Source organism: Scomber scombrus, chromosome 21 (genome assembly GCF_963691925.1).
Source record: "Scomber scombrus chromosome 21, fScoSco1.1, whole genome shotgun sequence".
Lineage (NCBI taxonomy): Eukaryota > Metazoa > Chordata > Actinopteri > Scombriformes > Scombridae > Scomber > Scomber scombrus.
Window position 1 is genome coordinate 2149730 of NC_084990.1, and position 16417 is coordinate 2166146.

A 16417-nucleotide genomic window follows, 5' to 3' on the forward strand; every position below is an offset into this window, starting at 1 on the left:
ACCTTCACAATAAAAGTATTTTCCACTTCTCCATAATACATGATAACATGAATACTTTCACACAGGCTGTAATTTATCAGAATAGAATTACAACCAGTATAACAAGATGAATACCTGTGACTGAACAGCTAGTAGTGCTGTTCCCACTGAGATCCAACAGCTCCGTGAAGCTTTCAGCATCACTGTGTTGGTTTCCTGGTTCATATAGTTGAGTCCTCCTTCCAGTGAATGGACTCATGATCTCTACTGATACCATGCGTGCTGTACTACAGTGGTAATATTTACCTGGAGAGGATTTTATTTCCGTAAGGTGGAATGAATCAGCTAAGCTACCTATCAGAATGAAATGTCACCCCAATGAGATAAATGCAAATGATATAAGGGGTGCTATAATCTTTAAAATGTACATTACGTGGTTTCAACCAAATATGTTTTTATAATATGACCTTTATCAAATAAACAGTCTGAAACACGTAGATCATCAGACAGTATGAGACTGATGATGTCATATCGTACTCTTTCTGCAGAACTTCAAGAGAGAAGAACAGAACTTTGTGGTCCAGAATGAAATCAACAACATGTCTTTCCTCATCACTGACACCAAGTGTAAGATGTCCAAGGTACGGAGACATGGATAGAAGAGGGGTTAAAGAATTTAAGGGGTGTGTGTGTGTGTGTGTGTGTGTATGTTTTTTTGTGCAAATTCAAAATGAAACATAAGTAAGAATAACATGATGGTTAATTGGTCATTTTTGCAGAAATTCAGTCATTACAGTATATGAGCACATAGTAAAATAGTACAGCTAAAACATGTAACCAATAAAAATAGAGCAAATTTGTATATAATATTCACAACAGCAAGGTTAACGTGTTTGTATAATGTTTGAATGAAAACTGCATTGTTAAAAAAAAAAGGTGTGTGTGTGTGTGTGTGCATTTCTTGTCTTCTGATGTTTGACCTTCACTTCAGGGAATAGTTTCAGACCAGGAGAGGAAGAAGATGAAGAGGAAGGGAGATCGATACACCATGCAGACGAGTCTGATTGTTGCCACTCTGAAGCGCCTGCTGCCCGTGGGACTCAACATGTGTGCTCCTGGAGAACAAGAGCTCATTGCACTGGCCAAGAACCGCTTCAACCAGGTAGGAAGAGCAATACTCATCATGTAGTGTATTATAGAAAAGGCTGTCCTCTTTTCTCATGGTGTGAGACATTATGTACTTGATCACTTTATAAAACATGCTCACACTTTACAGGTCTACATAATTATTTGTGAAGAAGACCAGTTAAGTTGCATCATCATGTGCAAACACAAGAAATGGGGGATTTGTTTTTACTGTGTAATTACTGGTATTTGACATCATGTAGATCCTGCAGTCTGAAGGGTTACTCTGTTGTCTTAATGGACAGTGCATTTACTTTATCAACAGAAAGATACAGAGGATGAAGTTCGAGAAGTCATCAGGAACAATCTGCACTTACAGGGGAAGGTAAGAATACCTGTGAGTGGTGATGAACCAGGTACTGTAAGTCAGAAACGTGTTTAGGGTTACCTTTCAGTAGGATTGTGTTGTTATTGAAAAGGTCACTCCTGCTACAAACAAACAAACAGCAGCATCATTTTTGACAATATTAAAAAAATAAGAACCCCTTGACAAATATTTGACCTGTATGCTCAGAGAGTTAAATTGTTAAATTGTGTTTCTTCTACAGCTAGAGGACCCAGCTATTCGGTGGCAGATGGCTCTGTACAGAGACCTTCCTAATCACTGTGAGGACACCTCTGACCCAGAGAAGACTGTAGAGAGAGTCCTGGACATCGCTCATGTCCTCTTCCATCTAGATCAGGTGTGTGTGTGTGTGTTGTTTGTGGGATGATCACAGACATTTTCTTGTCTTGTATATTCATATTTAGACTGATGTTCTATATAGTTTTGTCCTGCACTTTCCTCTTAAAGAGCTGATGGGATTGACCATCATTGAAGTTGCCTCTTATCCAACAATACAGACACTAACCATGTCTGTGTTACATATGCACTTCTGTATCTAGTAATCCTAGAAGAGTAAGCGTTTTGGCCTCCAGAGAATAAGATTAATCAGCTGTGAAAGGCTTCTGTGCTGAGTTTAGTTTGTGTCTTCAGGTTGAACATCCTCAGCGCAGTAAGAAGGCTGTGTGGCACAAACTGCTGTCCAAGCAGAGGAAGAGAGCAGTGGTGGCTTGTTTCAGGATGGCCCCACTCTACAACTTACCTAGGTAAGTTCTGTACACACACACACACACACACACACTAATGCACAGGTACAGTATATGTATATGTACTGTAGATCTAATGAAATATTATTATTAAGTCAATAATTTATCTTCCCCAAACTAGGCACCGGGCTGTCAACTTGTTCCTGCAGGGCTATGAGAAGTCTTGGATTGAAGCAGAGGAACACTACTTTGAAGATAAACTCATAGAAGATCTGGCTGTAAGTTCATTCAAACATAAGTGCAAAATATGTGGAATTACTGTGATCCAATGGAAGAATTTCTGCCACTTTAAAGAAAAAATAGGTTCTAAGGCTGAAAATGAGAGTACATTTCTATTAAAAATACTTTTCAGTGCAGCTCAGAGTCTTATCAAATAGTGAATGTGTGCTCCTTTCAGAAACCAGGTGAACAGGAGCCATCTGAGGAAGAGGAGGGGGTGAAACACATCGATCCACTGCATCAGCTCATTCAGCTGTTCAGTAGAACAGCCCTCACAGAGAAGTGGTGGGTTCTACTTATATACAATCACACTAGATAAGAAATGCAAACTTCTGCCACAAGTTTCAATGATATTAGTTGATAGTATATATTACTTCAAAGTAAGGTAGTATTAAATCTGGATGTCAAAGGGTACTATCCTACCAATATATTACAGTATAAAGTAAAATGAGGTGCAAATAAGCAACACTGAAAACCAAAGGAGGATTTTTTTTCTCATGAAAGTGAGTCAATCCTAATATAAAAATGTAAAAACAATAACACGTAATGCAGCTTTAAATAATCACATTCTGATCATTTTTAATAGTGTACATTTTCTGTTGCAGTAAACTGGATGAAGATAATCTCTACATGGCCTATGCTGGCATCATGGCTAAGGTAACTGCACCAAGACTAAAAACCTTTTTATCATATAGGAATGATGATATTAATAATAACTTATGCCTTTTGAAATGTGTTTATCCTTTGCTCTCCATTTGTCGCTTTCTTTCTTTTTAAAAATAAATCACTCCTCCTTTCCTCAGAGTTGCCACGATGAAGAGGATGAAGATGGAGAGGAAGTGAAGAGTTTTGAAGTAGGTGATCAGTCAGTGTGTGTGTGTGTGTGTGTGTGTGTGTGTGTGTGTGTGTGTGTGTGTGTGTGTGTGTGTGTGTGTGTGTGTGTGTGTCTGTGTGTCTGTGTGTCTGTGTGTCTGTGTGTCTGTGTGTGTGTGTGTCGTTCTTCATGGTTCATCTTAGCTATATATCTTAACTATAGACTTACATGCTGCTGCCTCTGTGTAAACAAACAGGAGAAGGAGATGGAGAAGCAGAAGCTGTTGTATCAGCAGGCTCGACTGCATGATCGTGGAGCTGCTGAGATGGTGCTTCAAACCATCAGTGCTAGCAAAGGTAGGTTCAAGTCCTCAGTCATTTCTCTTGGATATTTTAAGCCTTGTGATGACAGATTTTATATAATAAAATCCAAGTAGCTTAAAGCTGTGTAGAATGTTGATTTTAGGTGCTTCCCATCTTTGAGTAACATGGTCTCTCACATCTTAGCTTCCCCCAGTGATGATGCCAGACAAAGAGATGTGAGGATGGAGGAATTTGATTCACTAAATGAGACTTCCTGCCTCACTGTGTCATTTTATAGAGACAGCAATTACACCCACAGCATCTCAGCTGCCAAACGTGGAGAAATAATTAGGCAGCAGTCAAAGCTTGAAAGAAAAACACCTGTCGTCTGATTACTGCTGATCCAATACTAATTATAAATGTATTGTGACATCAGGGCGTCACAGTATGTGGCTGATAGAAACAAATTAGACAATTAAAATCAGTTTATTACTGAAAGAAAATAGAGGGGATGTAGGGAAGCAATAAAAACAGCCATAAATATTCTAAATAATAAGTGTAGCCTAAGTAGTGTGTGGAAGAGCACAGGCAGAGTCAGTCTGACGTGCTTTTTATGCTCAGGATGACATTATAGGTCTAAAAATAATAATATTAACTGTGACTGTATGGCTGTATTTTTCCCCTCACATGAACCAGGAATCACTTTGAATGGAAAAGAAGAAAAGAAGATAAAAAAACACTTTTGGCTTGTGAAGAAAAAATGAGCAAAGTTACAGGAGTCATGTAGCCCAATTCATTTATGATTTAGATTCTACATATGTAATATAAATCTATTCAGGGCCACTGTTGGTGCTGTCATTTCTCTTCCCTCAGGTAGTTTCCTTAATCTAATCTACAGTATTTGAATCATACAATAGTAATCATATTGCAGTAAAGCTGGACTCTGCTTTTACTGTCTTGTCAAATCAGCTGACCAATCAATAAATACTCAGACTGAAAGGGTTTGCTGTCTGGTAGAAAACTTCATCACACACCTGTGGTTCCTGTCTCCTTGTCCCTCATCTCCTCTGAGGCGTATTTAAGGGATTGGAAGCGTGATAAGTTTCCAGGTTAAAGGTCAGAGGAGTGAGGGTGGGAGAAAGCAGAATTTAGATAAGATATAATGTATCTTTATTGATCCTCCTTGGAAGAAATTCAAATTGACACAGCAGTACAGTGGGGGGGAAAAGTAGCAGCATAAGGGTGAAAGTGGTAAAATAAAATAAAATAAGATACTAAATATAGTGTAAATAATTCTGCAATATATAAATGTCCAATATGGTTTGTTTTTACCAGGTGAGATGGGTCCCATGGTGGCCTGTACTCTGAAGCTGGGCATTGCTATTCTCAATGGAGGAAACTCTACTGTACAGCAGGTATCACTGCCTGCACTTACTCCTGAAAATACAGTTTTACTAACACACCTCTGTCTAATCTATATGTTCAGTTGTGTTATTTTATTATTGTTACTGTTTGTTTTTGTATTGGCTAGGCTATATATCACATTATACACATCAATTTGACAATGATTGGTTTGTTGTACCAGGTTACATTCATACACTCTGATAAGTTACATTAGACACAATAACATGAACACCCGTACCTGTACATATTGCAATGATCCAAATCCACTGTTCCTTTGAGGTGTGTAGTGTTTGCAGCTGTTCATGCTGAACTGAGTCAATATATAACCACCTACTTTGGCCTTTCTCTGTGTCTTTGATAGAAAATGCTGGATTATCTAAAAGACAAGAAGGATGTGGGCTTCTTTCAGAGTCTGGCTGGCCTGATGCAGTCATGCAGGTATGAATGCTCTTTATCTCAGAACTGAAGCAAATGTGAAGTATTAAAGAAGTGTTCTAGTACTTTAATAATATCTGAGGACTCACAAGAGACAGATTCAAAATGATTGGTTGAAGCTGAAGCAACAGGGACAGTGGTATTTTCATTTTTATAGGAGAGGTTCCACCAACACTGGAGACTACATTTCCCATAAGGCAACATTTAGATTTATTTTGTTTGTCTCTCACTTCCAGGTTGATGTTTACGTCTTAAAAAACTCAAACATGCCCCGTCTTTGAAAAACAGGCTTTCTGATTATTGTCCAAGCTGAGATAAGCCTCATGACATCATCAGAGTAAACTGACCTTTATGTATGTCCCTTTAAACCTACAGCTGGGTTGGTTTATGGGTTGTGAGGGTGGGTGCTTTCTGAGAGTCTCACTCCAAGACCAATCAGAGCAAGTGTTTATTTCTTCATTAAAAAAAATAAAAAGAACACAAAAATGTAATTTGACCTAAATACTTTGTTTCAGTGTTCTGGATCTAAATGCATTTGAGAGGCAGAACAAAGCAGAAGGACTGGGGATGGTGACAGAGGAGGGATCAGGTAAGCTTCACTATGTTTAACCTTTAAACAATATTATTGACTTATTTAGAATGAATGGCAGTAGTAGTAATAGCAGTAGAAAGGAGAGTTTACTGAACATGTCTTTTGGTGTAGTTGCTCTCAACCCTTAACTAAAAAGACTCAATGCTTATAGTATACAGATGAAAACCTTTTCTTCATCAGCTGCAGATGAAATTCTTACATGTCACACTTACTGTAACTCCTAAGTGAATTAAAGTGAAACAGAAATAAAAGAGCATCTTTATATTTAGCCATGGGGCTTATTTCCCAGTCAATCTACATGAAAGGGCTTAAAATGAAATCTGGCAGATGTGATTGGATCACTAAAAGGAAGTTAAGGTAAGGCTAAACCTAATTTATCCTCTTAGGGGACATTCAAAATTGACAAACAGTAGCCTTGTAATAGTGAAGTGATACAAAATAAAATACTATACACAATACACAATCTCTAAAATAATCTGTAATTATATAAATCTACAATATAAATTCCTGATACTATACACAAGTGTGCAATGTTCCTGGTATTAACCAGTAAGGACAGTGGGAGGTACTGGGAGCTGTGCTGTTGTACAGTCTGATGGCTCAGCACAGTACAGAGCTGTAGAAGACTGTTTTACTAGCTGAAAACCAAACACAAACCTCCTACTAAGATATTACTCTGCTAGCTACCCACCAACTAACGGTTAAAGATAGAGTCAGTCATTCTGAGAAAGATTTTTGATATTTGAACAAATACACCCTTCCCTTCATGCTCTCTCAGAGGCTCTTCATCAGCCCTCTCCCGCCATTGCAGCTGCTGTGATGACTTCTTCCTGTTCTGTGCACGAGAAAGAATGCCCCCGTTGCTGTTTGGCTGGAGTAATGTTGTGGAGCTTGCTCTGAGCCACTGTGTTTAGTTCCCAATTTACAGAGCCAGATTTCTTTTTTTTTAGCACACACAGTATAAACAGCTAGTGGATATTCACTGAATTTGACAAAAAGGTGCATTGAAGTCTCTCTCCAGAATCACTGACTCTACCTTTTAAATGTGGTTTTATATAATAGTTATCACATTTTGATGAGATTTTATCGGAGCATGTATCAAGAAATAAATTAATAATTAACACTGAGACACAGGATTAGATTTTTTAAAATTTTCATTTCACTGTCTTTACATCTCCTCATGAAAAACCAAAGGATTCAGTTGCATGTTAAAATGTCGATACTAAAACAGCTGAAGGGAAAAACCTTGTAGAAAGTGATAATTAAAGTATGTCTGTCAGTAACGATATACACTTTAGTGTCACGTGTAAATCGTGTTATTCTTTATACATTGAGGTTATTTTTATCCTTGTCAATCATCATTCCTTTATTTTTGCTTTGTCTCATTTATCCTGCCAATACTTTGGTTGAGAATTGAGTCAAGTAGTCATGTAGAATAACTTGTCATTCACATGCATTATCATGTTTGATTTCATTATGTACAAGTGTCTGTGCTTATCATTTTTTCTGTTGCATATTATAGTTTTTCATCCTTCCTTATATTCTTACAAATCCACATCAGTAACCTTTATGTAGACAAACGTTTAACAATCTAAGTAAATATCATGTGTTTTAAAACTCATTTTATGTAGTTCTGATAACATCGAATTTATCAGGTAATTTTGAGGTAATTATTGTACATATGGGTAAATATGTGTATGTGTTATCATGTCATAATAGGTGTAGTAATAACTTTGAATTTACCAACTATATATAATAGTTATATAACAGTCCTGACTTCGTTTTATACTCGTGTTTCACCTCACATAATGGTTGTACTTTAATTCTTTATTTCCAGGATTCACAAACAGACGTGGTACCTAAATGTATATTTGCATGTACTGAGTCATGTGTATCATTTTGAAAGACACTGACACCTTATTTTGGATCTTGTTTTCATGAGCTTCTCCCTGCCTGGGAGTCTGACATCTTTCAAACTCCACTTTTTTAATCTTAAAGGACCAGTCCGTAAGATTTAGTGGTATCTAGCGGTAAGGTTGCGGATTTCAATCAAATGTTGAAACATCCCCATCACCATCAGCCTGTCTAGCATATAGGAGAAGCTTATGGTGGTGGTGTAACTTTCATGGCAGTGCATCGTGGCGGGGGTCAGTGGAAGAGGAGCTGCTCTATGTAAAAAATAAAGGCTCATTCTAAACTAATGAAAACACAACAAATTTTATTTTCAGGTGATTATAAACTAATTAAAACATACTATGAATATTATATTCCATTTCTGCCTAATATAGTCCTCTAGATGCCCCTAAATTCTACGCACTGCACCTTTAACTGGGTCCAGAGTCATTATACAATATTTTTCACTTCCTAAACTAGTAACTATTGTATAATTAGAGATATGCATTATAATCTCAGTAAATAACTCAAAGAAGTCAGAAGTGCACGTGTCATTCTGAGTCACACTGACTACTTTGACATGCATATTACTACTGTATCCTGCTTTTGAATCTCATTTTGAATCATTAGAAACCAGGTTATTCATATCTTTGTATACATGATACAAGATCATCTGCTCAACATCTCAGCCACATAATTCTATACATCAACTGTTGCAGTGCAGTTTGATTTGTGGCTGTCTGAACTCTTCTGCCCTCACCACTGCTGGATATATCTCCATCTGATCATCACTTATAGAAAATGAGAGTGAAAATGCAATTTTATGATTTGCATTAATTAAGTCAGTCTTTCCTTTCATTTCCACGTGTTAATCATCATTACATCATTGTGTTTTACTGACCAACTACTTAGTAACATAACTTACTAACTGGCTGTCATCTATGAGCATTGCAGAGAATGATCAGAAATCCTGGTTTCTATGGTAGTACTCCATAGCATATCAAGGATTCTAAAAACTGGGATATGGTGTTCACATGCACTTTCATATTCCATAAACTAGATCATAACCAGCCTATGCACCTCTGTGAATTAAAACATGATCTCACAAATTGAGCTGAAATTCAATTTGTAGATTTTTAAAATTCATCCTTTGCTCTTTATTCAAAATAATAACTTAGAAATGACTTAAGTCAATTGAACATGTTTGGAATGTGTTGTGCTGAATTGCATTATATCCCATTTTAGTAAATCACACATACACATTACACTTACAATACACATTACTGCACCTGTTCTGACACTTAGTCATGGTACTAACACAGGTGATAATAATGAATGATTTTTCTACCATAATTACCTCATTATTATCTTGTAAATACAAAGCATTTTTTCTAACCAGCTTTTTAACAAACAGGTTGACTGTGGATTCATGTCCACAGTCATTCAAAATAAGCATACGGTCTTGTGTGTTTTTGTATTTTCTTCTCAAAGGGTTTAACCAATACAAACATGCTGTCAGATTCTTACTGGGCTTTACTCAGCTCTGCAGGTTTTCTGTCAACACTTTTTTTTCACGTTGTTCAAACATCAAAATTCAGAATTTTGCAACTCTTTTCCCTATATGTAATCTTTTTTTCTTTGTTTCTTTCTTTGTTTCTTACTTTCTTTCTCTCTTTCTTTCTCCCCCCGTTTTTCCTTTCCTTTCCTCATTTTGGTTTTACTGCACTTTCTTCCCTTCCTCAGTCATCACTCATGAGCGTGGTAATTATGCCTTCTGCCATTTTCTTGTGTGTTGGTGGGTCTCTCTCTATCTTTTTCTCTCTCGCTCTCTCTCTCTCTTTCACTACAGTCGGTTAGTTGTTGTGTCAGTTCTGTCCAGGTCCTGAGTGTAGACCTTCAAACCCCCCCGTCCTTAACCTGCTCTGTGCTTGTAGCTACTTCTCTGCCTTCCCCTCACCATTCTAATCTCTTTTTGGTAGGCCAGTTATAACTCACTGTGCTTGGTTTTGTAGCTGGTCTCTTTTAACGTCCACTTTTGAATTTTTCATGGAAAATGCGTCATGTGATTCTCTTGCACAATAACAAACTGATGATATTTCTGATAACTTGTTTTTTTGGAATATAAGATGTTAACAGTGACATATTAAAATCACACACATCCAGGCAGAAGTAGTATGAGTGTAGCTATAATGCCACAGTCTGCCATCTAAAAACAATGTATGCCTCCTTCTCAGGATTTGTACAGTATCTGGCACATTCTAAATATTACTAATATGAGTATTTACCGTCCCCCCCCACCTCACCCTCATCCTTGACCCCCCCCCCCCCCCCCCCCCACCCTCTATGTCATGTAGTCAACCTAAAGTCAGCTGGTTGTTGTGTCTCAGTAATTGAGATGGTTATTGTGTTGGTTGTTATCTGTTGTGAAGTGTACAATCCCCTCTGTGTTCTCAGCCTCTATGATTCACTCTGTTAGGGCTGCAATAAACATCAAAAAGAAATAACAATGGATGCAAAGCTGCACTAATTAATATTCATCAAATGGAATGTGAAACCCACCGAGAATTATTTCCTATCCACTCAGTTTTACGGCCCACAGCTTTACTGTTTTACTGTTTTACGTCAGTCTCATGACTCTCATCAGCCTTGTTTCCAGCAGCAGTAAACAGCTGTTTTCACCTCTGATAAACCCACTGCATTACCTGCCCAGCACCAAACAGCAGACAGGCCAATTTAATCAATATTGTATATACTATATGTATATTAACATACATACATTCACTTTTTCAACACTCAAAAAATGTGTTTTATTTAAGTCAGTGATATATGGACCAAATCCATAACTAAAATATTACAACTTTAGCAATACAAAACAGAGCCAACAGTTAATAAAATAACCAATGAGAAATTATTTTAAAAGTTAATAAATAAATAACACTTTGCATAAATGAGTTTTGTATCATATTTGATATATCTTGAATTTTTGCAATTTATTTTTCATAGTATGTTTTTTAAGCAAATACAAACCTATTGAATACACATTTTTAAGCCCTTAAAGCTCCTGCATAGAGCTCATATCAGCCACAACATAAAATGCAATAAAATGACAGTTGACAGGTTTACTGATAGTGACCTTCTATACCTGCTGTAAAATAAGATACAACATTTTTAGTCATTCAACATTGCATCAATCCAGTAACTATTCCTTTTGAAGTATCAGTAACTATTTGAATGTTTTTCTCACCTTAACATTTTTAAAATTGGCAAAAAAATATCAATGCCTCAAAATTGTGGCTCGCTGATTGACGTCCATCTCGGATGCATCAAATTAAAGGTCCCCTGGTGCATGTGTTCTGCCCCCTGGTGGTTTATGTGTGCACTACATGTATCTGATCATATAGATCAGGTTTTTCAGGGGAAAAAAGATCACACTTATGATGTAGAGCTCTCTAAAACTCATGTATCAAATATGATTCACGTTGCGTTACAGGGTTAATTGACCTTAAATGTTGGCTAGTTACAAAGCAAAAACTAGCAGCTAATTCAAGTTAATAAGTTTTATTAGGTTTAAACTGCCTAAAGATAACACATTTTATTCACAGTTCCACAAAGTATCAGCATGCTGGAGGTTGAGGTATGCATGAAAAATGTTATTGGTTGATTGAAATGTCACAGTATGACTGATCATGTATTAAGACAAAGACAATAAGATTAGGACATACTGTATTAGTACAAACAAAAGTGACATTTTAATTGATTCAAAGATAAAAGTAGAGGTTTAAAGTTGGAGGTATTTAATGTATAAATTCATCACAAAAAAAAGGATCAAAAATAGAAATATTTGCAGCCCGCCTTGTTACTCATCTCTGTCTCATCTGCCCTGTTTGGTCCACCTCTCCTTGTGTTGCATTTTGGAGTTTAAAGTGGCTGTTTTTTGGCCGTTCTGCTCTGCGAGTGGAGGAGGGTGAACTCAGATCCTTGGTCTCCTTCCTTCTTCCTCTGCCTTCCTCCTATCTTCTTCTCTCTGTTTACTGGCTGAGCTGTGTTCTGTAGTCAGTGTATTTGTCCTTCATGATTGTTTTACTTATGTGAAAAAACTCTTCATTTGACTAACCCGTTCCTTTCTTTTATGATTTTATGTTTTGACTTATTTTTCAATTCAGTATTGTATTTTTTATTGGTGATTTATTTGTAGTTTTAGTTTAACTATATAAAGCATTGAAAACTTTAGTAGACCAGAGGACGTTCTGTGTGCTCTCAGACCACATCCTACAGCCCATTAACAGAGATGCACTTATTGAGATATTAAGGATTTCAAATTAATATGGTCCCATCATTTTATTTCAGTTGTGAAAAATATATATTCCCCTCATCTGGTTTATCATTGTGTTGAGAATAAGACTGAAAGTGCTTTAGAAACAAATTGTGTGCCATTCCAAAACATTAGATATCTGTTTCAGTTAGAAAGATGGCATTAAATGAATCATTATATAAAAATTAAAAAAAGAGCTCTTCCTTGCTATAGTATCAGTAACTGTCAAGTTTGGGGTTGTTAAAGTCTAATTTCAAGAAGTCTTACCTCCTCCATCTATCAGTCCACCCAGGAATGTACGTATAAGACCCTGCATCACATGAATTAATTCAAATTCAACCACTTAAAATGGTTTCATAAATCCTCCACTTTACATATAAAAATCAGATTCTCAACCTAAAGCTACCGACAACTACAGGAATCCTCACTAACCACTTACATTTACCAGAAGGACTGTGGCTTTTGAGGCCATGAAAGCAAAAACTGATGTGGAGGACCATGGGTTGACCTCCAAAGAGGTTCTGGCATCAGATAACTGAGGAAGGGGAAACAGGGCATGTTCGGGGGTCACTGACTCAACCTGACCAATGACCAGCAACCTATATAGAGTAGACAAGGTTGGAGGAGGTGGAGTAAGTGAAGTCACTGAGCTAACTTGCAGGGGTTTGGCAACACAGAATTCACCCTGAGATGCTGAAGGCTCTCGATAGGCTGTCTTGGTTGACATACCGCTTCATTATCGTGTGGAGGTGGATATCCTGGTATCTTGCTGTATCCCCGGCAAAGCCAATACCAAGGTGCTGGAAAACAGACTCAGTGCAGTGTTGTCAAACCTCACATTTAGTAGTGGTATTGGACTCTGATTAGGACGCCATATGGACACCTTCCACTTGGAGGTGGAGGGCACTAAAACAGATCCCTGAAACCCCAGAAAAGAACTAGATCACACCAGAGGGATTAGATTTGCAATTTGCTTAGAGATCAGAGAAGTAAAGAGAAGTAGAATGAAGCTGTTACTTGACAGGAGGATGTTTGGGCTCCCCTTCTTAGCCTGTTGCCACCATGACTCACAAACAGATAATACTAGACGTTTTTATCTCTACTACAATTTATTATACAATAAAATCCAATTTCATTACACTTTTTCTTCCATTACACAAGTGGATCTCAACAACAGTCTGGGAGTAAAGTTGATGCAAATAGTCATTTTGGGTCATGAAAAATAAAATGAACTGTGACATCATGGTGGGACTGATCTATAGTTTCACATTTAGCGGAGAAAAAAAAAAGAAAACTGCACTTTCAGTCTTGTTTTTGACCTACAGATTTCTCTCCCTCAGCCCAGTCCAGTTTGTTGTCATGTTGTATTGATGTACTGTTTATGTTGATATTATTGTATTAAGTTATTGTGTGGTATCTCATTTTTCCTTTTTCTCTGACCCTCTTTTCCTTTTGCATTCCATGGTTCAAAGCAGCATTTTAGCACAGTCAGAGAAAGATGTCCTCAACTTCCCCAATGTGTTTGAAATTTGACAGCATCGACTGACATATGTTCTCTCAAACTATAAACAACAGCTGTAAGATAACATGAAAAAAAGACTTAACCCAGTCCTGACTATAAAATGCTGCACTTTAAAGACCAGTCCACTTCAGTCCACCACTAAGTGCTGTGGCTGCCCACTGCTCATCCAACAGTGTGTGTGTGTGTGTGTTTTTTTTATCTGAGTGTTTTGATGAAGGTTGTATTATGACCATACACCTTTCTGTGACTAAAAGACAACACTGGGGATTTCCTCACGTTAGCACCATCTCTTTTTAATACTTCTTCACTCTCCATCTTTTTGTCTGTCTATCCCTTTCCTCTTTGTTGTCTGCTTTTTGTCCTCATTGTTCTCTGACTTTCTTTATGTGTATGTGTGTCTGTTTATATGAATGTGTGTGTTTGCACATGCCCGTGTTCTCGTGTGTATGTTTGTGCATACCTATGTATGTGCTTGTGCATATGTGTGTCTGCATGTGTCTGTCTGTGTGTATGTGTGTGTGTCTGTGTGTGCATGTATGTGTGTGTGTGTGTGTGTGTGGATGTGTGTGTTTCTTCTCTCCGGCCAGGTGAGAAGGTCATGCAGGATGATGAGTTCACCTGTGACCTTTTCCGCTTCCTCCAGCTGCTCTGTGAAGGACACAACTCAGGTGTGTGGGCAAGTTATAGTAATGATGTGAGAGATAATAATAATAAGGTAATGTGGGAACATTGTTCCGACTTCCCTCTCTCAAGCCACATTCCAGTTATTACAATTGTTGATCTGACCTCATTGTTTTACTTTCACTTCCTCTGCTATACAACGTTCCCTGTTTCACAATTAAGACTGTGATTTCTATGTGGACATTTTTTTTAAAATTTTTATTTCTTTAGCGAACACGTCAATATCACAGACACTTATTTTTTACATTTCTTAACCCTAACATACTGTGCCTGGTCAAATTTGACCCATTTTTTTTTTTTTTTTTTACATCTGAGAGCTGTAAAAACACTGTAAAACATCCTAATGTGACCCACTGTATACAAAAATGGAAATAAAATGTATCTTTTTTTAATCAATATTTGTGCAGCTGATACACATTTTTATATATGCAAATGCACAACATTGACATCTTTATTAAACAAATTTAAAAATCAGCATTCAAATGTTATAGTCATCATATTCTATAAAATGTTCTCCTGGATCATCAAATAGTGATTGTGAATGTCTTTTTTCCATAAGATTAATAAAACAAGAATTAACAACATCTATTAATTAGAATTTATGGGAATTTATGAATGTGAATTGGTATAGAGACTAAATATAGTCAGAATATGAACAGTATGTAAGGGTTAAATGACGAATTGATCAATGCAGAGTTACTAAAAGGATTTAAAACTATCAACACTGATCTTTCTTCTATGTGGATTTCTATCTGAGGTCTGAGGCTTAACATAACATGTCGTAGAGTATTTTATTTAAAGGTCACCATTACTGTATATTTCATTTGAACACATTTTACAAGTGGAAAACTGCAATAGTTTGCGATATCTTGTTTCAGACTTCCAGAACTACTTGAGGACACAAACTGGGAACAATACAACCGTCAACATCATTATCTCAACTGTTGACTACCTTCTAAGAGTCCAGGTTAGCTCCCTCTCGTCACTTCTGCTGTTCGTAAACAATATATTTTCATGAAACTAATGAAATTAGTTAAAGTCATCTTTGAATCATAAAAATCTTCCTACATACCTGACTAAAAAACATTCTATTTCTTCTTAGAGTGAAATTTAAGATTCTACTAATAGCTTCTGAACAACATGATTTATGAACAGCTAAAGTCTAATCTAATAAAGGAAACTAATATTTTTTCTTTCAAGAATTTTTCTTCTTCAAATTAATAGTTTTAGACATTTTGAAGTTATGATACCATTGCAGAGCTGATGTTCCTTCTGTTTTACATCTTTGCCTGCCACACCTACGCCAGTGCACATTGGGTCTGCTGCAGGATTGACTTGTGATATCAGGCAATCTGAGATCTCCGTCTACCTCAGTCTGGGGATTTTTAAAATGCATATTAATTGCTCAAATGGCAGCAAGAATGGCCACAGGGGGCGGCTGTGGCTCAGGAGGTAGAGCGGTCGTCCTCCAATTGGAAGATTGGCAGTTCGATTCCCGGCTCCTCCAGTCCACATGTCGATGTGTCCTTGGGCAAGACACTTAACCCCTAATTGCTCCCGTTGCTGTGCCAACGGTGTATAAATGCGAGTGAATGGTTAGCTTCCTCCTGATGTGCAGGTTGGATGCGTGGTAGCTGCCATCAGTGTATGAATGTGTGTGAATGCGGTTAATGAGTTGTAGTGTAAAGCGCTTTGAGTGGTCGAAAAGACTAGAAAGGCGCTATATACTGTAAGTACAGTGCATTTACCATTTACCATTTACCACTAACAAACCTAGTGTGTCTTTGACATATTGTCAAAGACACACCTTACCGTATTGTACTCTCCCACCATTCCACACCAGTATGAAAGCCGAAATCTTTGGATTGGTTCTGCAGTTCAGGTTGTTTTGTTTTTTGAACTCTGTAATTGTTTACACCCAAAAGCTAGGAGGTTGTCCTCAGGCTCCGTGAGAGAAGCACAGACCTGTTAGTCTACCTGCAGGGTCATC

General features: G+C 37.3%; 1 protein-coding gene across 1 annotated transcript in view; it reads left to right on the top strand.

The window, feature by feature from the left end:
- The window catches only part of ryr2a (ryanodine receptor 2a (cardiac)), a 114377-nt gene that overhangs the window by 67807 nt on the left and 30153 nt on the right, over positions 1-16417 (top strand). The window contains exons 69-83 of the mRNA XM_062443053.1: positions 528-620; positions 971-1141; positions 1430-1489; positions 1713-1847; positions 2141-2253; positions 2375-2471; positions 2651-2757; positions 3078-3129; positions 3276-3326; positions 3543-3642; positions 4924-5003; positions 5354-5430; positions 5943-6016; positions 14334-14414; positions 15306-15394. Of these exons, the coding sequence (XP_062299037.1) occupies positions 528-620; positions 971-1141; positions 1430-1489; positions 1713-1847; positions 2141-2253; positions 2375-2471; positions 2651-2757; positions 3078-3129; positions 3276-3326; positions 3543-3642; positions 4924-5003; positions 5354-5430; positions 5943-6016; positions 14334-14414; positions 15306-15394 (1380 nt within the window). The remainder of the gene's footprint in view (positions 1-527; positions 621-970; positions 1142-1429; positions 1490-1712; positions 1848-2140; positions 2254-2374; positions 2472-2650; positions 2758-3077; positions 3130-3275; positions 3327-3542; positions 3643-4923; positions 5004-5353; positions 5431-5942; positions 6017-14333; positions 14415-15305; positions 15395-16417) is intronic.